This window comes from Perissodus microlepis, chromosome 4, assembly GCF_051167445.1.
Source record: "Perissodus microlepis isolate ML-2025 ecotype Zambia chromosome 4, ASM5116744v1, whole genome shotgun sequence".
NCBI lineage: Eukaryota > Metazoa > Chordata > Actinopteri > Cichliformes > Cichlidae > Perissodus > Perissodus microlepis.
Window position 1 is genome coordinate 30,046,164 of NC_140464.1, and position 22,471 is coordinate 30,068,634.

At 40.6% G+C, this 22,471-nt stretch overlaps 1 protein-coding gene across 5 annotated transcripts in view; it reads left to right on the forward strand.

Annotated features, from left to right (window-relative positions):
* The window catches only part of LOC146389243 (thyroid hormone receptor alpha), a 112,118-nt gene that overhangs the window by 46,394 nt on the left and 43,253 nt on the right, over window positions 1-22,471 (forward strand). For all 5 annotated transcript variants that reach the window (XM_084926973.1, XM_084926974.1, XM_084926970.1 and 2 more), the window contains exon 4: window positions 21,104-21,317. In XM_084926973.1, coding sequence (XP_084783099.1) covers window positions 21,262-21,317 — 56 coding nt within the window. In that variant the 5' untranslated portion in view covers window positions 21,104-21,261. The remainder of the gene's footprint in view (window positions 1-21,103; window positions 21,318-22,471) is intronic.

Consider the following 22,471-nt stretch of genomic DNA (forward strand, 5'->3'; position numbering starts at 1 on the left):
TTCACCTGTGAGAACATAGCCTCCACCTGCAGATGTAGTTTGCTATAGAGAAAGATTACTACTTTTGTTTGGGTCCTGCTCAGAATAATAATTTAGTAGGACTGTGAATTTTTCATTTAGGAGTTCTCCATCCTCCACTCCTGAGAGATTCAAAGGTCATGCGTTGCATCTGCTGTCTTTTTTTTGTCTTTTTTTTCCTCTTTCTTTCTTCAGTACAGCAAACAACAGCTTGAATGTACGACATCGGATGCAGAGTTTGTTTATAGCTGTGATCATGGAACTGATCATGCTTAGATCAGCGTAAATCACTTTTCGAGGATCGAGTCGATGTGTTCCACTAACATTAAAGCCAGCTAATATTCATCAGATTAGCCCACCTGTCCCATGTTCTTGTTCAATCTTGTCTTATATTAAGATATGTTCGCAATACTTGACATGGGTTACTTATGTCTTCCTTTTAAAAAAACATGAAAAGAAAAAACAAAAAGCGGCAATTTACCAGTAAACATTTGCACCACCTAGTCTTCTAGTACATCACAGGCTGTCCATGAACCTAAAATTAAGTCGGGCTAGCATTCATTAATTTATGCTGCATGAGTGACTGACTGAAGCTTTCAGGACTCGAAAGAGTCTAATGAGAGTGATGGAACAGTTTCGAGAACAAGAAACAAATGAACAAGAAACGGATGCAGGATAACAGAGCACACAATTATTCAAAGCTTGTTAAAAAAAATAATTAAAGTCTCTAAGAGACTGAGGAGTTGAAACTTATCTCAACCGTTTCGCTTGAGATAAGTGTGCAAATCAGGACATTTATGGTTGGGAGTTTAGACGAACGTGAATTATAGATTGGACTTTGGTGGTAGAGCTTTATAAATGGATAACGTGAGATGGTTTTTCTTCTCAACTTTGAAGTCCATCCAGCCTTTTCTTACAGAACAATGGTGAGTACAAAATGTCACTGTGACATATACAGAGTTTCATTACTGAGAATATCTCCATAGTGTTAGACATTTGGTTGACTGCACAATAGTTTTATGGTTGGAAGGAGGCAGACATTCTTTAATTCTTTACAAAAGCCTTGTTTAATTTTTAATTTCAAACATGCAGAGAGGGGTTACTGTACTGGATTAAATTCCTTGCAGAGCTTTCAGATGTTTCATTTGATCATGATTAATGTCAAGGGTGTTGCATGTCTCTTTTATTTTTATTTATTTGTTATTAGATTGTTGTCTAACATGTTGTGGCTAAAACTATAGTCCCCACCAAGGTGCTGTGACGTAAAACTACATTTAATCTGAGAACTGGTAGTTGGAGGTCTGGACTAAACAATGTTACATACCCAAAAATGAGGTCAGCTGACTATCTGAATATTGTAAATTAGCATCAGTGGACTTTTTTCTTCCCTGATGGTCTTCCAAAATGACAACGCCAGGATTCATTAGGCTCAAATTGTAAGAGTGATTCACTCATGGATCGGCCACCACAGTGTCCACAACTTAACCCCATTGAGAATTTTTGCGATGCACGGTAAAATAACAAACATGAATTTGAAATGTCGGCAGTTTCACCAGAAAACAAATCCAACCAAGCTTGGATTGTATTAGACGCGTGTTACGTAGCTTTCATGTATTGAAATGCTTTTTATTATCAGATTTAAACAAAGAAAAAGTACCATAAAGCTTTTCTTTCTTCTGTCCCCAGTTTTAACAATGGGAAACACCAGCCAAGCTTAAAAATGGATTCCAATAACACAACATCAACACATCTGACTCCTAGCATAGTACAACTCTAACACAAACTTCACATAAGAACAAAAAATACTTTATTTACACCTATTTTTGTGATATTAGCTAATTAGATGCCAAGTTGAGTGTCCATAATTTCTCTGCTCTTGCTAAAGTTGGCTAGGATCCTTGCCAACTAAGGAAAAGCATCAGTATCAGTAGAGCTTTCAGATCAAGGAAGATTGACATGTTGAGCTAATGCTGGTGTGACTGCTAACATGGATACATTTCAAACTACGTTACGTAGCAAAAGCTGTGTCTTAGATGGGAAAGATTGACTAATTTCCCCCAATTTGCCATATTTAGATGACTTTTTTCAGCTAATTTTACAAACTAACAACGTAGCATAGCAAAGATATGACTAACTGGCTAAACATCTTTTGCTTGTTAACACTATCACTCGTGGAAATGCTAGTTAGCTTGCATCATTGATGATCTCAAATGGCATTGATTTGAACCACAAGTATGTTGTGCAAATGCAACAGAACAGGCATATTTGTTTTTTGCAGCATCTTGTTAGCCAACATAGGGAGCAGCTTGATACTCAAGCAGAGAGTTTATATGCTCGTTTCCCAGTTGTACATGATATGACACAGTACATAATGTAGAGCAGTTCTGCAGAATAGTCATCATCATATGTGTCATCACTGTTTTGGCTAAAACAAAATGTGCAAATGTGAGCAACGTTGCCGTCTGCTTGATAACCCATTGGTGTCATTGGCAGTGATTTACTGAGGCAGACTTGGGGTACTTGGTATGTGTTTTTGTAGCTACAGGTAGGTACAGAGTAGCACAGGAGAGAATCAAAGCATTGTGGCTTAGATTAAAAAAACTTTACTAAGTCATAAGGCGACTGTTGAGATACAGCTGTAGAGATGATGCATAACATTGGTCCTGCATGTTGACTGTTGTCTGAAATGCACTGACACAATACAGATATTTATTGATGTGGCCACACGCTGATTCCTTTTGAAGTGTGAAGATGTAGTGCAGAGGATGAGTTTGAAGAGGAACAGGAATTACAAAGTCAGATTACAGCTGCGGTTTAGGGAAGAGGAAAGATGGAAAATGAAGTTTCAGGGAGGACGGAAAGAGACAAAGATGAATTCTCAGCCTCACCTGAGAATCTTTGTCCCCTCCATTCAGCTCTTCCACAGGCAGACAGGGAGTCTGAGTCATGCTTATTGTGCTCCATCATTGATAGTCTCCTCACGTCATGCAGTGATGTATAGAACGCAAAGCCAGCATTAGTCAGTCAGGTCAGTGGTTTGTTAGCGTGGCAAGCACAATAACTGAGCAGTTGTGTTTTTGTGTTGAGTTTAGGAAGCTTTGGCCATGTTGAACCAGTCAGAAGGCTTGGAAAAGCACATAAGTGTGTTAAATGGCCCAGTTGTTCTGTCGCTGCAGAAAGGGCACATGGGGCAACGGAGGCTGGATGACATCCCATTATCTCGTCATGAGAGTGTGTGCGTGCGTGCGTGCGTGCGTGCGTGTGTGTGTGTGTGTGCCCACCAGAGAGAATGAAAACAGTCCGCCTGTGAAAAACCTTTTTAAGCACATGAAACATTTACAGTGGTTCTCTGCAGTCTTGTGTGTTTGTTTAGTCTGATGTTGTTCAATCTGAACAATTAACGTGCAAACTTCATGCATGCAGACACGTAGACGTGGTGAAGAGGACCTGCTGAAGTCCAAGCTGAGCATCAGAATGAGAAATAAAATGATGATTTAAACGACTTTGAACGTGTCGTCGTTGTTGGTGCCAGATAGGCTGGTCGAATCCTTCACAAACTGTCGATGTGTCAGAAAAGAAACAAATATTCAGTGGGCTGCAGTTCTCTGGGTGCAAATGTCTTGTTGATGTCAGAGAAGAAAGGATTGACTTCTTCAAGCTGCTAGAAAGGCAACAGTTTAATCAGGGTATGCAGAAGGATATGTGTTTGGAAAACACACCAAGCCTCGAAGCTGACAGGCTGCAGCAGCAGGAGACCACACAGGGTGCCACTCCTGTCGGCTAAGAACAGGAAACTGAGGCTCATAATGGCTCAGCAGACGTTTGGATGGTAGGATGAACGACGTGAAAGCACGGATCAAACCGGCTTTCTGTCAGTGCAGGGGTTCAGGCAGGTGGTGGCTGTAATGGTGTGAGCGCATAAGCTCAAATCATCTCGAACTAGTTTCTGCTGTTATATCATTGATAGGAAATTATTAATATTACTGTAGAAAACCTAAACTAACAGCTCACCAGTATGCACGGTTTTTGGTGAAGCCCTTAATCGGTAATTGCGCACATAGCACTTGATTACGTGTTGCTTTTATTTGCACTGTGTTAAGCTCTTTGGATCCTGACCAGAACATTCACACGGAAACATTTTTTTCCAGCATTTTTTCTCTTAAATTATTAATCCATAAAAATATAATGAAGAGGGCTTTTGAGAATATTGAAGCCCATTCCAACGCTCAGAGAACAGGCGTGCAAGAGTTTGTTGTGTTATTTATATCTCCTAAAATGTCAGCTCTGTGAAGTTGGCGGTTAAAGTTTGTCGAAGCTGGCCTGTACAAAACAAATGTGTTAACAAGTTGATTTGTCTGTGACCAGTAAGACCAGACTTGGTTACAGTGGCTGGTCAGATTTCAGGGAGGTCTCGGCAGCTTTTAGACTTTATAACAGGACGATGCTGAGGAAGGCGACCTGTGTCATGTTATGTCTTTTATACCTGCTGCCGTTATCATGATTAATAACACTAAACCACGAGCGTTGTTGCTACTACTGCACATTGCACTTTGTTGATGATCAAATTATGCTGTTGTGTCTGGGCTGGTTTTTGTGTTGTTTCATGTGTGGACATACTGCAGATCGGTTTCCCTTTGGGAACAATAAAGTTGAAGTGCTTTGGAGCTTCTGCTCACAGCAGCTACATAAAAGTGACTGAGTGTGCTGAGAGTGAAACCATTGATGAGCCATTGATTTTGTTTTTTTTTTTGAAGAACAGGACCTTAAATAGAGCTTTAGCTCCTGTTAGTTCTTCTTAGATCTTCTTTGATTTTCCAGGTTATCAAACAGCAGCAGATACATTAGAACATGTAACAAGTTTCTTTAAAAATGTTTTGTTTTGATTCCTGAGACTAGGCCTCGAAATCAGTTGGATATACCATCAACTTTTAAGTGTTTAAAGCAATGAATATAGGCAACTCAGTTTCACTAGAGTAGAAATATGATGGACACCTTTGAAACAATGTTATTGACACGCGGTTTGAATTCCCTTTTGGAAGAGGTTAAAATATAAAGCTTTTTTAATCAAAACATTTTTCACATTTTGTTATTTCTCACATTTAATGTTGCAGAAAAATGAATCACATTGCTTTTAAAATGAATGAAGATCCTCTTCTAAACTTAAAAAACACAACAAACAGAAAAATAATGGATGGGCGTGTATGTTCTACTTCAAGGCAAGTGAAAAGAACCAGAAAACTGCTGTGCAGCAAACAAACTGCATCACGTAATTGCAGGAAATGTACAGAAATGACATAATCAGAACTAGAATATGATAAACAAACACCATCAGCTGTTCTGTTTTTATGCTAATCAATATTCCCAAATTTAATGTAGAACAAGAAGAAGGCAAAAACAACAGCAAGGATGTGTCTCTGCTGAACATTGTGAACATGCGTACTAAGGCACTCCTGAATAAATGACTGGCATGATGCCACTTTAGACTCTGTGTGAAAGCAAAGTCTGAAAAAGTAAGTACCGCAAGAATTTACTAGACCAACAGCTGAAGTTCTGCTGCATCCATATGGTGGAGGTCATTGTCCTTGATCTTTTCTCAGTCCACTACAATCTGTAATTTATTCTTCAACATCCAATATGGTGAGAGATAAAGGAGGGAGGTAATAGTTTTGTCTCCACCGCGAGGATCCTGGAAGTGAAAGAAAATATCAGTGAACTTAAGAGTAAGTACAGAAATCTCGTGTTCAGCTGTTCGTGTCCTCGGTGAGAACACGAACGCCCTTTGTGGAAGCCGACTCCTAATAAAAAAAGGATAAGATAGTAGATGCATTGAGTACAGAGATCAGTAGTTATCAAACAGTGTCAGTTTAGGGAGCCAGCATATACATGAGGTTTGTGTGCTTTAAGCCAGGACAGGTTATCGTCTATGTTGATGTCTTATGCTGTTTCATTTCCTGACGCCTGCTCTATCAGCTTTAAACATGTTTCGTCTGTTCCCTCTAGAGTTCCCTTTGTCTCTTTCTGTGCTTCTATATCCATGTAATGAAGCCACTTTGAATATTATTTTTATATTTACAGTTTAGTTATCAATATTATTATTCATTAAAATCCCATTTCTTTTTTTCTCTTTTTTATTATGTGCATATATTTAAGAGTTTCCTCTGTATACAGAAATTTAGATTACTAGTGGCGGACCTGCCGATCCTGTGTCGATCACATCATGATGTAATCACGCTGATATCAGTCTCAGTGTTTGTTGTGAGTAGTATAAAAAAATACGTATATTAATAACCACTTATCTCTAGAAAAAGTCATTTTGACCCATAGAATTTCATATAAAACAATAGTACAGCATGCATGGCTGCCGAGTAATATATATTGGTGACATACATTTAGATTTGAAGGCTGCTGTAAGATGAGGCAAAGGAAGGGGACTGTAATTAAATAAAAGATCAGTGATTACTGCGGGGCTCAATGGGCTCAATAGAATTTGTCTCTAGTGACTGCTTTGGAAACTTTTTAGTCCGATACTAAGCTGATTTGAAAATATTACGTTGGTTAAATGCTGATGGTGTTTGCATGTATTAGGTTTAGTTTTGCTCTATTTAGATAAAGCAGCTGTCTGTTCTTCTAAATTATGAAGAAGAAGAAGTATTGTAATTATAAAGTCTTCGTTGCTTCTGTTTCAGTTAAGTCTCATATCAGAAATGTAAATCTTTTGAGAAATAGTCCCCGTCAAATGGGATGAGCCTTAATGGTAGCACTGCTGGTGTAGTCTGTTGCTCTACTGCATTGTGTTTTGCCATGTTATATATTTAATGTTAATACTTGCCGTTCACCCGCATTAACAGTAGTTTTGCTCGTTAGCTTGCATTCCGCTAAATAGATTCATTAAGTCAGCTGACAAAGTCGAGGGCTGTAGAAACTAGAAGCTGCTAGTGATTTACCTCCACTTTAAATGAATTAAATGTCATTATAATTCCATGCCCTGCTTCTTGTTCCTGCTGGGTCAGCAGGGCTGAGCATCAGGAGCTGATTGTTCCTACGTGTTTTGAGCAGCGGGGGCAATTATCCAGCTGCAGCAGGGCCGCAGCTTGTGAAAGAATAGCACCAACAGTTGACGGAGGGACAAGGGAGAGTGCAGTCATTCTGACACATCCACAGAAACATGGAGGAGAGGCGAAAGGAAGGTCAGCCGTGGCAGACCTACATTGTTGGCGGCCCTCACACACTGGCTCATCATTAGAGAGGTACACAAAGGAGCAGAGGTGGAGGGTGGAGGGGCTGCAGGGATGTGGAGAAAGCTGGACAGCTTTGATTTCAAAGGCTGGTGTGTTTTTGTGTGTGTGGAACAAATGTATCTGCTGTGAATAAAATATGGGCTTGCAAGTCTTTGTATTCTGTTTTTGTGTACATGTTACACAGCGTCCCAGCTTTTTTGTAAAACCTACAAATAAAAAAAAAATGACTTCAATAATTTATTATTGTTTAATCTGTTTATATTTGTTTAGTTTTTTGTGTTTAGCAGTTTGTCTCAAACTATAAAAAAAAATCAGGTTCTCACTAAACAACAAAACATCTTTAAATGTTGTGTTATCTGTCAGCATTAAGGTAAAATACACGAAGATTACAAATCCTCACATTCTAAGGTTTTAGTAATTAATGTAATCAGTATCCGTTAATCAGTTGATGAGCTGAACTTGATGGCTTTTAAATTTGGACACACAAAAGATCACACGAGAGCTAGAATTTGGTTACTGTAGCTTCCAAATTCAAGGTGCTATTTGTTTTCAGACACAACTATAGCTCAGGGACTTCTAAATCATCATGCTGTGTAAAATCAGAGTGTACATGTTATCCTGTTAAGATGCTACTAGAGAAAAATGTCTTTGAACTCTTGTTTCTTTTTGCTTTTTTAATCTATTTTCCCTCTGACTACAGAATAATTACTGAGAAGTGCATGGTACTCTTTAGACTGGTACTTTTCTACTCCATTTGACCAATGAAGGAACTTTCTTACTACAAGACTCACAAACACATTCATACAACATGCAGACATGATCCTTCTGAGCCACAGCCTTTCCTATTAGGAATTTTATCTTGATTGATAAGAACTAGTAACTATTGCAAGTCCTTTGCAGACAGAGTACTTTGGAAAAGTCTTCAGCTACTCTTGTTGAAGATCTTTCAAAGATTTTCTTTGGACAAAGGCTACCTGACTATTTTGATAGAAATGATACTTAACACTGGTTCATCCCTTGAGTTGGGCACGTTTTTATGCTTGATTGAGTCAGTGTTATCTACACAGAACTGACAGTTTGGTAAATAACCAATTAATTTATAATAAGTGAAAAAGAAACGGTACATCATGTGAAGCGGGCTAACCAGGCTAAATGTCACGGCTAAAGTAGTTTTCACTTATGGGATTTTCCGCACAGAAAAGGACAGAAAATTAATTGTCCTTTCAGATGGAATGGTACAAAAGGAAGGCTTTGTGGCTGTGCTACATTAAACGAGCCGTTCTATTTTCTGTGTTTGCTCTTTGGCAGCCGAGCAGACAATGTCTGGACTACTGCTGGATATTCTGGCTCGAGCACTTTACCCCGTGCCTTAGCCAAGCATGAAAAGTCGGTGATCCACATTCAGAGCCAGATTTCTCTGAACTCATTTGGACACAGTCGCATTGACATGGTTCTGGATGGTCAATGGTAGTTTAGTGTTAGCACGAAAGCAAGAAAAAACTGAGAGATCTTAAAACGTCTCATAGATGCTTTATGATTTCTAGGAAAACTGATGCAATCTCATCCATGATGAGGGTGACATTGTTCCTCCATCCAGGGGGATTTCGTCTAACTATTGTACCTGATGCTAGCTAGGATCCCAGTGTTGCTGACATTATAGAAATATCTCCTGTGCCTCTACCTTAAACCTTGTTCTCACTCCCAAGTCATCTTATGTTGCTGGTTGCTCAGGACCCATCAGAATGGTGTTGGACTGCACCGGTTACCCACTTACTGTCTGGACATAACGCTAGTAACCAGCAAAATAAAATTGTAGGAACCAAGCAAGGATTAGGGGTAGAGTAGGGGTCATGTTTGACTCGTCTAAAATGCTGCCTAGTTATAACCCCACCCCATCATCTTCATCCACCAGTTGTTTGCTGGTAGATGTACAGAGAGAAAGAACAGGCAAACATGTTTCCTTAAATCCAAAGCTTAACCACTCGAGCTCATTTGATGTGCTTTGTGGAAAAAATGTCTTTCTGTTCTCGTTCATATATCCAAAAGCAATGCAATGAAATTCCATTTTATGCTTTTCAAAATGAAAGTAGCTCCTCAGTTGTTCAGGCATCATCTGACGCCCACACAGCTACTTTAAAATGCAAGTGAACAGATGAGGGAAAAATGGGGGGTGATGCCCACTCAAGTGCATGCACAGATGCAAATTAAAAGGATAGGCATGCATACTGACTCAGTGCATACAGAGACAGTTACCTAAATTCACCCACACATGCACACTCTTCCAACAGCCCGTAATTGCAGTCGCTGGCAGAGAAAACGGCAGCTGTACATAGTCAAAGAGAGCGGAGGAAACAATGAACGCACAGAGCAGATGACTGCTGTAAGTAAAAGAAAGTGGAGCAAGCGAGTAATGGAGGAGGGCACGGCGCTGAAATGAACAACAGTGGAAACAAACAGGGTTTGAGTTTGAGAAAGTCGAGGCAGAAATTAGCATGCCGGGATTACAATTTGAAAAACATTTTCTACATATTCACGTTTATTTGTAATCAAACCATTACCTAAAAAGTCTTTAGGTAAAGGTAGCTTTAAATGTGCAGAGGGCTCTAAAGCATTTAAATGAAAGGTAAATGTCGAAGCGACTGATAATTCCATGTGGTTTGGTGGATGGAAATGAAAAGGGTAACAGACATGATAATGCTGAGATGACCTTCAGATACTTTGGTGTGATCTTCTGTGTCTGGGCTGGTTTTCAGCAAATCTTAGAACGAGGTTCACATATACAATACTGTGAAAAAGTCTCAAGGCACTGCTTTCTTTTTGACATTTGTTTAGGAAAATGGGAAATGGGTGCATTCTTGAAATAAGCAAACAAATGAAAATGCACTATAAAAGCTCACAAGCTCAGAAGTCAATGTTTGGTATGATAACCTTTATTCTTCACTCAGTCTGAACCTTCTTAGGCGAGCTTTCTGCTTTTTTCTTTAAATATTATTCAGGAATAGTTCTCCAGACTTCCTGAAGGACGCATTCCAAAGCTCCTCTTTGGATGTTGGCTGTGTTTTGTTACTTTCTCTGTAAAAATGGTCCAACACTGCTTTAATAATGTTGAGGTCAGGGCTCCGGGGAGGGCGAGTCCATGACTATGAATCATGTTCTATTGTGTGTTTTTCTATCCAGGTATGTTTTTACTGCACTGGCTGTGTGTTTGGGATGAACAAATGAGACCTCAGAGAAATCAGACACTTTCCTGATGATGGGTCAAACTCTAACAGCATTTATATGTGTTTTAATTTCCATCAATTTTGACCTGATCGCCCACATCGCTGACTGAACTGTAGGAGCGGGCAATATATCGAATGTATTTGATGTATCACAGGTTTTTCCACGTGCGTTGGTTAAAATGGCTTTATTGTAACCATCGAGCATGTTGCCATGAAAATATTAAGCTGTAATATTAAGCACTTTTTTTTTAATATCATTAACCCCCATCCTACCTGGCACACTGTGCTGAGCATGCGTGTTTATGTCCTGCCAGATAGGGACAAAGCGAGGGAATGAGACTCGCTCGTCATTTGGACTTCAGGAGGAGGATGTCAAACAAAATGCGAAAATTTGCAAAGCATGCAGTAAAACTGTTGCCACTAAAGGTAGCAGTACCTGAATTTATTCCACCAGCTGAAAAGTCTTTCACTATAAAATTAAGACTGTTCTTGGTCAGTCGCTTTTTGTAGTCACTGTCTAGACTTTTGTTTCTGTAATTTGACGTCATCAAAAATTTTATTTAACAGTTTTCTTATGTTAGAAGCACAAAAGACACCCTTTTAATTTCAGTTGTTTTGTTTGTCTCATGAAGTCTTGCTTGATGTACTTTTTTGTTGCTGTGATCTTTTGTTGTGTTGATCACAGAAAGACACTTACTGTGAAAAACCTCGGTGGAAACTGATGGTTAAAGAATGGTTAAAAATAAAACATTTCAATTCATTCAGATTTTTTATTTTCACTAGAAAAAAATCACTGAATGGTTGATCTGAATGAGTAAACCAGTGCAATTCTAGGCACGATATGACTGAAATAACATTGTTTTTGGAGGTTATTTAAACATATCGTGATATATATCGTGTATCACGATATTACATTGTCCTCATATCGACCAGCTGCAGCCCCGAACATGACAGAGCCTCCAGCATGTTTTACAGATGCAAATGTTTTTGCAACAAGCTGCTTGTAACAAAGTGCCTAAAGATACAATTTAATGTGTTACTTGCTCATTTTTCTGCAACAGTGGAACATAATTTGTGTTCGGTGCCTTTTTCATGGTTGCATGACTCATGAACCAGAGTTAAGTGGTTTACCAAAAAAAAAAAAAAAATGGTCAGGTACAAGAAGTAGACTGACTTACAGTGAAAAAATTAACTTATTTATCTAATAGGCAACTTCAGTGCTGCCTGAGCCCTCAAATAGTAAGAGATCCATAATCAGTGGTTCTGACCACAGCGTCACCACATGGTTCATGTAGACTTCAGATACTTCCTGGAAGTGCTTAGCTGGGAACTGGAATGTGTAACTGTAGAGAACTAACTCAATCTTAGATTTAGAAGTAAAATATTCAAGAATTTGTGTTAACAGCAAGCCCTACCTGCCCTTTTGACATATTCTAAGCTTATATTACCATACAAGTATACATCTTCTCAAAAACATGTTTTGGGGTGAACTGTCCCTTGTAGGTATATGACGTTAAAAGGTTATATTATAAGGCTTATTCACAGTTGTTTTTTGGATTCAGGGCTGGCATTGCCTGTCTTTCATCACTCTTTAAGGAGATTCTTCCCTGTCGTTACCTACTGACTCTTCTGAGATACCTCCAACTTGTTTAGTGTATTTAAATATACAGCTTGCAAATATACAGCCTGCAAGCTGCAAATATACAGCTTGCAAAGAAAAGTGTCTGGACTTCTTTAAGAAGTCCAGACACTTTTCTTTGCAAGCTCCTTTGACCACCAAATCTCAAAGTTTTACTGCTTATATTGATTCCAATAATGAAAAGCCGCAGAAATAATACATTAAAATATACATTTATACCTACAAAGCTACCGACGTTTCGATGCGAGCCACAGGTTGCCGACCTCTGGCCTAGTTAGACTGACAGCTGAGTGTAAGCATGTATATGTCTGTAGTCAATGCACAAAACATTCATCGTAACGTGGTCGAGCAGGTTTGACAGGAGTTTTACACAAATGAGTCGCTAACTGAAACTTCTTTTGTTTTAGTAACAACAATGCAATACAAATAATATTAATGATTAAGAATTATTTTTAAAAGACACATTCAATGAGCATCATAAAAAATACTTTTTTCTTTTTAACTGTAAAAATAGTATGTTTTTATATTAGATTTATTATATTTGACTAATTGTTAGGACAAACATCTAACCAGTGATCACAAACATCTCAGTGTAGTTAGGCATGTAAACATGGTCAGGATGATCTGCTGAAGTTCAAACTGAGCATCAAATGAGAGATTTAAGTGACTTTGAATGTGTCATGGTTGTTGGTGTCAGACGAGCCGGCCTGATCTGTGGTCTGTAATAGTCAACGAGCAGCAGTTCTCTGGGTGATAACACCTCATAGACCCTAGGGCAGAATGGCTAATCCGCTATGTCGATATGAATGTTTACAGTAACTTAAATTACCATTCATTACATCCACAGTATACAGAGGAGACTCTTTGAATGTACAGCACGTCAAACCTTAAAGTAGACGAGCTACAGCAGCAGAAGACCACACTGGGGTCCACTCCCTTCAGCTAAGAACGGGAGACTGAAGCTACAATTCACATAAGGTCATGAAAGTGAAACGATGGAAAGATTGTGAAAATGTTGAAACAAGTCAAAATTTTTCTATGACATTGAGACGGTAGAGTTAGAAGTCACAGCATGAATCTATGCAGCCTTGTATCAGTGGTTCGCACTGATGGTTGTGTAATGGTGTTAGCACACTTTGGGTCCTTTAGTACCAACAGTAGTCAGTCTACCTGAGTATTGTTGCTGACCCTTCATGAGGACAGTGTGTCCATCTTCTAACGCACCGTGTCACAAAACTGAAACAGTGTCAAACTGGTTCTTAATGAATGACGTGTTTACAGTTCTCAGATGCCTCCCAACCAACGCCTTTTGTTACAGCAAGCCTCCGGAAGTGACATTAGGTTATGCATACATTAAAATAGGCTTTTTGCAACATCATTTTGCACATTTAGATAAATATAAAATGTGAATATACAAAAAAATTATTAATAACATTAATCATTAACATCTGTCATGGTGGAACATCTGTCTTCTGCTGCAGGTATTTTGCATCAAAGCACAGGGCGAGCCTCGGAGAACGCTGATGTGCTCACATTTCTTCACTGCCGCCACCACCACAAGCTCGTTAAAGGCTCAAACACACAGAATCACTCATGTGCAAGCAAAGTCACACACATACACAAACGTACATGTTCACAAAAACACAAAACTGTCAAAACTCTTTGATATTTTTTTTTCCTCCTCCTAATGTGAGGAAGCCTTCCAGACTACATGTCTGATTTCATGGCTCTGTTTAAGTTGAATGCATATTTGCCATTACTGTAACTGATGGTTATTTCTCTGCACTTAACAAAATGTTTTCCTTAAAAAGCGATTTTAATGTGACGTAAATGAAGTTGAAATCACGTCTGCCAGTTGGAAATGCTGGAATTTCAATAGTATGTTTGTGTTAAATCATTTTAAAGATATCGTGTCCATATATTTTATAAAGTATCTGTGTTGTAGATAAATTTCTAAGCGCTTGGCTAAAAATTACTCTTTTTTTTTTTTTTTTTTTATCAATAACAATGATCAGACGAGGCAAAGCAGGGTGAAATTCTCTCTGTGCAGGTCACCAATTTGTATGGATTTATACATGAAGAGAAGATACTGATTTAGTCCTACATGATAAAAAAAAAATGCAATAATTCATAAGAGCTTACAGTGAAATCATGACACAACATAAACGTTTACTGTTGTTGTTGCTTTGATTCACTGAACCGATAAATAATTTATAACATGCAGACGATGCTTTTTGCAAATGTTTTTTGTCTGTAAATGTAATTAATGTTTCATTGCTCCATTCCACTCTCTGGAGATATTACTCTGTAAACAGCTTTAAAAGTCTGAGTTCTCCTGGGCACTAAAGTGTGTGTGTGTGTGTGTGTGTGGTTACAGTATTTGGACTGTTGGGTCAAAAGGACATCACATCTATAGATTTCTCACACTCTGATGCCACCTAGTGTCATATTTGAAGAAGTGAAGGTGCTCAGGCAGCAATATTCAAATCTGTTCACATAGAATCACTGAGACGGACAGATGCCGACATGTTCATGTAAATATTTAGGAATGTTATTGATATTTCATTATGATGATGAAGACATGGATATAACCAGTTACTTAGTATGGAACCGGTTTTGAAATTAAGCAGAAACTAAAAAGAGACCAAATCTCAAAGTTTTACTGCTTATATTGATTCCAACAATGAAAAGCTGCAGATCAGGTAATAATTTCTTCTGTTCCTGTTATATTTGTGTCCTCACAGAAATGACCCCCCCCCCCCCCCCCCCCAGTGGTTGCTCAGCAGCTGCAAATCGGTTTCTAGGCCTGTGTGATGGACAAATCAGTGAAGTTAAATAATTTTAATGGTGCTTTTATAATGACGCACTGATCTACAGTGGAAATGGACAGTGGACTATTTTCTCTTTATTGCAAGTTTTGCTTTTGGATTGTTGTTCGATTGATCAGAGACTTTTGAAGAAACGAGTCTGAGCAAACTGTTACCTTCTGATATTAATCTGGAGTAGAAAAAATAAATTATTTAGTGAATTCTTAAACAGATTCTAATCATGACATTAACTGTTCTTGAAGTCAGTCTAAGGAGCTTGGAAAGAAAAGCGAATGGAAAGTTTCATGAAGACGTTCACCTCTCATCCAAGAAGCTTCAGAAGGTCTTCAGGAAGCTTCCAGCCATTCTTCTTCCCAGCCTGCTGAGATTACCATGAGCTGGCTGACTGAGAACCTTCACAGACAATCTCTGTATTATTTTCCAATTAAAAAGAGGGAAAATTGTCCCTCATTTCTTTTTAATGCAGTTCTATTAAGGTTTGTTTACAATCTTATCAAAAGCCATATAACCCCTGTGTCATTAAAACTTGATTGTTTAGCATTTTAAGCGTCTGAGCTCTAACACTGTGATGAATTTAGTCTGATTACATTTATACATTTCAATTCATGAGTGTGTATTCAGACCTCTCGGTTTTCTTCACATCTAACTCAATCTTTGAAGTCACACTTCACAAGTTCTCATTAGACTTGCTGCATGTGACAACACAGAGTCTCTGTGCCGGACGCAGGTCAGCTCAGGATACACAACCAGTGCTGCAGTGACTCTGGTGCCCTCATCTGGCCCTTCTGCTCCCCACACAGTAATACTGTAAGCATGCACTGACTGATGGTGGGCTGTGAGGGGTTTGTGGTTGTAGTCCTACATAGTTACGTGTGTCTGTATAATCAGCTGGATCAAAGGTGTATTCTAGTTTTTATAGTTGAGTTCAAAAGCCTCATTGAGCTGCCAGCTTTGAAAGGAACAGTCACTGTCCAAAAGGATCATGACTGTTGCACCAAACTATTAACAGACGGTAATATTTTAATCCTTGGCAAGTGTCCACAGTGTTGACATGCTAATCCGTGCTGAACCCTGCAGCTGCTGAAACATGACTCAGTTAATAATGAATAAAACTGAGAGGGCATTGTTTTTGTGAGACTTTGGAAGAACATGGCTCATGCAGTACAGTCCTGTAAACACAAAGGGAGTGTAAAGACGTGAGTGGAGCAGCGGTCCCAGGAGCCTGGTTCCTGATGGTTCCTGATGGTTCCTGACATGGTGCACGACTGAGTTTGTCAAAAAGGAAAGTTTGAAGTCTTAAGTTTCCAGAATCGAGTCGGTTCGACAGCTGAAGGCTCTGCTTTTAGTACATTACAATGCACCGGCTCCAACTTTAGCATCATCTTACAAAATGCAGGGTTGTCCATAGACATCAATAGAAGTGCTCACGGCATCATCAGACATCATGAGACCAAAACGTTATGAAAGGCTCCGTTGTACTTTGTTTGTTTTTTCAAATGCACGATAAAACATTTTGCTCGTCCCCTCACACCTTTCTCATTTTAGCAACAAAAACATGGAAATGAGTTGTACAGACCTGACCTTGTGAACCTGAACTGCAGACTAATTGAGAGCCTGATGATGCTGTGAACCTGTGAAAGTTGTCGAGGATTTTAGTCGACATGTCAAATCTGAGGTTGCTGTGGTTGATTTGACTTGAAGGTGAGATGGCTGTGATTTCTTCACAAGCTCTTTGGTGTTGTGAAATCTGGTGAGATCCTGATTATTTTAACAGTTTTCATCTATGAATGTTGAAGTATGCTGCTGTGTCCTCCTCTGGTCTTACCTGCATTTAGGAAGAAATCATTTTCCTGACACCACTCCTGACACTTCTCTTGTGTTTTCTATCACCTCCCCGTCAGTGATCAGCACAATGACTGTAGTGTCATCTGCTAAGTGTATAATGGGAAGTCTGGTCTGGGAAGTCACCCAGTCATATGTGAAGAGGGCGTAAAGCATCGGATTCAGCACTTATGCCTGGGGGAATCCACATGCTCACAGTTGCTCACTTATGCTTAACTGGTTTCAGACTCTGATATGGGTGTATGTGATGGATCCACTTATCCAGTTCAGGGTCGTTTGGGGCTGGGTACGCCCTGGACAGCGTGCCAGTCTGTCACAGAGCTCACAAAGAGACCTATTCATTCATGCTCGCAGTGATTCACACATGGCAAAATTTAGACTCACCAATAAACCTAACATGTATATCTTTGGGCTGTGGGGGCAGCCGAGGTGCCCAGAGAGACTCCACACAGACCAGACCGGCCCCGGCCGGCCGAGGGATTTGAACCCTGGACCAGTGTTGCTGTAAAGCACGTTACATGTATGAAATGGCTGTTAGGTTTCTGCAAACCAACCATATTTGAGAATATTACCAAGTTTGTGTTTACAACATTGAATTGCTGCATTGCTGCTGAAATAACAGTTGTTGATATTTGATGTGTTCAGAGCATGAAAGCCTTTCTTATCCTGCCTGATATCCACAAACTGTAAATAATCTATATTATCCAGATCTGTCTTTTAGGTGTGAGGATTTTAACAACCTACAACAAGGATCGCAAACAGCGTTTTAATTACACACTTTATAGTGTAAATAAGAAGTCTGATAAAAAGTGTAAAAACTGCGGACAAGTAGAGAAAGTTTCGTTTGCTGCTCTTGCTCAACGGGGTTTAAATGTAGCTGTGTGAGGGTGCAATTTAGCCTTCGGTCCTTTCAGAGGACTTGTAAGTAGCTTGTAGTGAATTAGATTTGGCTGGAGTCGGTTTCCTCTAATAGAAGCAGGATTTCTGCTGTTAACATAGTAGTGAGAACACAGATGTTGTTTTTATAAGAGCAAACAATCCCTGAAGTCTGAAGTCGGCCTCAGAACGTTTTCAGATTAGGCGGCAGTAATCTGCACCCTCCCCAAGTACCACTGCCCCTCCCTCCTAACTCCCCCGTTGGCCAGCGCTCCCATTACATCATTGTTCTGGAACCAAGTACATCATCATTCACTCGACTCTTGCGCCCATGCTACGACGTACGCCAAAACCAGTGATGCAGTACCTGCGGCTGCCTTCACAGTCGAGTGCTGCCTCGACTGTGAAGGCAGCAACAGTGAGGACGCATTCGTAACTGTCCTGAAACCTCGTTTTGTCACACGAGTCGATGCAGGTATGGAGGTCTGCAAAGTTTTCACCAGTGTTCCGTTTTTTTTATACACATCCTTGAGTTAAAAAAAACATACGTGACAGGAGTCAAGAGAAGCCATCATGAAATCACCCCTGAAAATGTAACGAAGCAATTAAAGCACAAACTGGGTCGGAGGGTCTGATCAATAAAGTCAAACGTTACATCGGAAGCCTGTTCACGGGAAGATTATTGTTGTTACATAATAATAATAATCATAATAATAATATGGGAAAAATAATTCTTATTATAAGTATTTTTGTGTTTTTATTCTTTTTTTCTTTTTTTTTTTGCCTGTCCAGTTTGGCTTTTTTGCCATCAGAATTATTGTCTAAAGGCAAAGAAAGATGCCCAACGGATTTACTTTACCAAATTGACCATCCCAGCCTTGCCGTAATGGTCCATTTGATTCACCTTTTATTGTTTATTTTATTTTCACTTGCTGAATACGGGACAGACTTGACTGGGGGAAAGAAGGGGAGAAAGAAAGAGGGAAAGAGAAACAGCTGAGAAGAGGGACAAGGGCAAAAAACAAAAACCAACAGAATGGGCAGAAAAAAAAAAATGCATCTATCGATCACCTGGATCACCTGTTGAGAAGGAAAAAAGAAAACAAGCAGAGGAGAACAAGAGTAATAGAATAAACAACATCACAATGATATATGAGAATATGACAGTAAATACTAAATATTAAACATTATTGTGCAGCACATAAGATCAACAGCACACAGTGTGCTTTGAGGTAGGAGCCAAAAAGGGTGTAGTTTGTGTGTGTGAGCACCCGTGTGTACACCTGTGAGCATGAACGCGCTTGTTTTTTTTAAAAGGTTCCTTCATGTAATGATCTGCTAGAGGGTGTGGGGGGGCCACAGCCCCGTCCTCCAGGGCATGAAGCAGGTATGGAGGAGATCAAGACTCCAGACATCCAGAGGCCCTCAGAACACAAGAGACCAAGGAAGACCAACAGAGGGGCAGCCGCGCCACTATCCCAGAAAGAGCTGAGGAGAGCCCCAGATGAGGGGTCACTCAGCAGCCGCGGAGCAGAAGCCAGGGGGGGTTGCAGTGACGCGCCCGTGAGCTCCGCCAGCAGCCAGCTGTGCCAGAGTGATCGAGCCCCAGGCCGAGAGGCCGAGGGCACCCCACCTCTGAAGTGGCCCGAGCGAGCCCCAGGCTCCAGGCCCTGACAAGCAGCCACCAAGGAGTGAGCCGGTGTGTACCTGGACGCCCACCCCCAGACACAAAGAACCACCAACGCACCGATGTCTGAGGGTGTCTGCCACTGGCAGGGGAAGTGGTGGGGGGAGATAGGCCTCCATACCTTAGAGGGCCTGAGATGTCCCCAGAGAGGTGGTGTCTGATACCCGACCTGACATATAGACACAGACATACAGGCACACACAGATACAAACATCCATTCCCACCCTCATGCTCTCATATGCACTTACTCCACACTCAACCAACGTGGAGACAGACATAAAGAGACGCTGTACACACGATCACACTCCCCAAGCGTACTCTACGAACCGGGTCTAGGTACCCTTGCCCCTGGAGGGGGGAACTGCACCCAGACCCAGGTGGTGTTACCCTTTTCCCTGTGGTGGGGAGAGGCAGACCGCCCCGACTCCGCAGCAGCAGGGAGGCCCCACACTCCAGACTGCAGTCGGACGGCCAACTCCTCCTTCTAGCCACCCCGCTCCAACAGGCCGCAGAGAACGGGGGTGAGAGAAGACTCCAAACCTCCCTCCACCCGCTCATTGTAGTGTTGATGCATGTGTGTTCTAAGGTGCATTTAAAACCCAGTAGGGCATGGAGCTACCTGCCAGAGAGCAGCAGGTAAGCGCATAGCCCCTCCTGCTAGCCCTCAATGTCTACGTGTATTTAAAATTGAGAGGTGGGCAACGACGCCAGGGGTGAGGTGTACACCCTGATGGTCTTTTGGAATCCGTGCAGCGTGCCCACCCCCAAGATCCTATATGCATGTGTTATGAGAGTGTGAGTAATGTGAATGTCTAAGTTGTGAGATAAAATTGTGTTTGTATTCTTAAGATGGAAAAAAAAAACAACCCTACATGAAGTAAAACACAGCGGTGTAGAGGTTAGCAGTGTCGCCTCACCGCAGCGAGTGTCTGGGTTTGAATCCACAGGCCGGGCCTTTCTGCGTGGAGCTGCAGCTTGCATGTGACTGCCCGAGTTCTCTTGGGATACTTTCCTCCCACAGTCTCACATGCTTGTGTGTGTGTCCTGCCAAAAATCACATTTTATCCTCATTTCCTCTCAGACTGTCCTGATTCAAGGGGTAAAAATGCGTAAATCTAATTCAACGCTTTGTGGGAATCTGTGTGAAAATCACAAATCGGATTCAAATCTATCGCTGTCTGCATACACAAGTTTGCATTAAATGTGGGCACACGGCAAGCTTGCTTTCATATAGGAATATAAGCATGATACAAAAGTTTGAGCCACTCGTCTTAGACGTGCTGTGCTCATCGGCTCAGACTGATTACAACTTGCTGCCTCTGTCTATGTTTATTAATGTAGATGTCAGTTATTTGCAGACCTTCAGCAATCTGTCTGAGAGTGACTGCAGCCGGGCCAACCTGTGCGGTCTGCTGCGGTCACAGTTAATTATTTTGATTTGAATTACTTTGGATTATAGATATAATTAGCTAAGCGCTACAGACATTAATACTACAGCTACCTTAAATAACTGTGACTTTGATATTGAAAAAATAATACATTTTTTAATCCAGCCTTTCATTCACATGATTGGATGAACATCCAGCACTGAAAACAAATGAAAAAATGTGGTTTGGAAACAAAAGAAGAACCTGAAATATCACAATCACATCTGTCATTATGTAACGCTGTGAATTAAAAATGTAGTGAAATATTTTATGATTCACATCATGTGACTGCCTGTTTCTCACTGCATCGTTTCTCTGCCCTTCCAGCTTTCTGCTCCGCCCACTGCGCTCCTCCCAGCCAACCGCTGCCTACAGTCTGGGATGGTTAGCTACTGAGCGGGCTGCCAGTGAACGCTGAGCAGGCTGGCGAGCTCAGCGTCTGCCTCGCTGTCCTGTGATTGGCTGCTGGATGGGACTGAGGCCGAATGGAGCCAATGTCCAACAAGCAGGATAGCAACTCATCTGAGGGAGATGAGAAAGGGTGAGACAGAGGGGTCTGGTGTGTGTGGTAAACAAAATGTGATGGAGTGTACATCTGCCTTTGGCTTTGTGTGTGTGTGCGTGTGCGTGCGTGTGTGTGTGTGTGTGTGTGTGTGTCCATTTTTGATGTAAACATGAAAGGAAAGCTAAGATTAATGGTGTGGCAGGGATAACAGATAAAAGCAGAGCTGTAGGCATGGATGGATTAATGAAAGATTAGGAGCTGCAGCAACACCCTTTTTTTTAGCTACCAGTTCAAATAATTTGAGGTATGAAGTGAAAAATAGAAGCTGAACAAATGATTCAGGCAGGCTGTTGTCTCAGCAAGTAAAGAGAAGGAATGCCATGAATTTAGCAGAATTTTAGGAGCAGTAAAGGGACGGCTGAGCACTGTCACGCTGCCTGCTGTACTCACTGTTCCTCCTGCACGTGCAGCTGCACACACACACACACACACGCAGCACATACTGCTTTTACCGCTTCACGAGATAAATTCACAGAGACTCACATCAGGCCTGATGAAGAAGAAACTAAAGACACAGCAAACTGAAGCCACTGCTGTGTGGCGAGGATGTTGGAGTACAGAGACCCAAAGAGTGTATTAATTAAAGAAAACTAAACTAAATTAACAAAAGTGTAACAAAACGACGGTGAGGAGGAGCTCCAGCTGAACCTTTAGAAGGGGCACAGTTTGTAAACAAATGAAATAAACATGGACCAACAAGAATCCATAGCTTGTCCCACACGTCCCTCTTTGATACTACAGTCATGTAACTGTTTATAAATAAGTGATTATTATGTCTCAGTTCTTTTCTTCATAGTGCTTTCATTGTGAAGCATTTTGCCATATGTAGCAACAGTCACATGGAGTTTCTTTCCCTCTGGGCTTTATTAGTCACACCCACTGGTTTTATTTGTCTCCACTGGTTTTATTTGTAGAGATTCCGGAAATTGCAAGAAAGCTGAAAAAGTAAATTTATTGAGATTTGCTTTATGTCGGCACATATAGAAATCAATATTATAGATATGATCACCAGCAAATTTAGCAGAACGCTATTATCGCGCGTTCCTCCAACAAGCTGCACTGCATCCCCTCTTTGTCTTTTAGCTGTCAAATATATTTTCTTTTAATGAGAAGCTTTTCATGTGAAACTG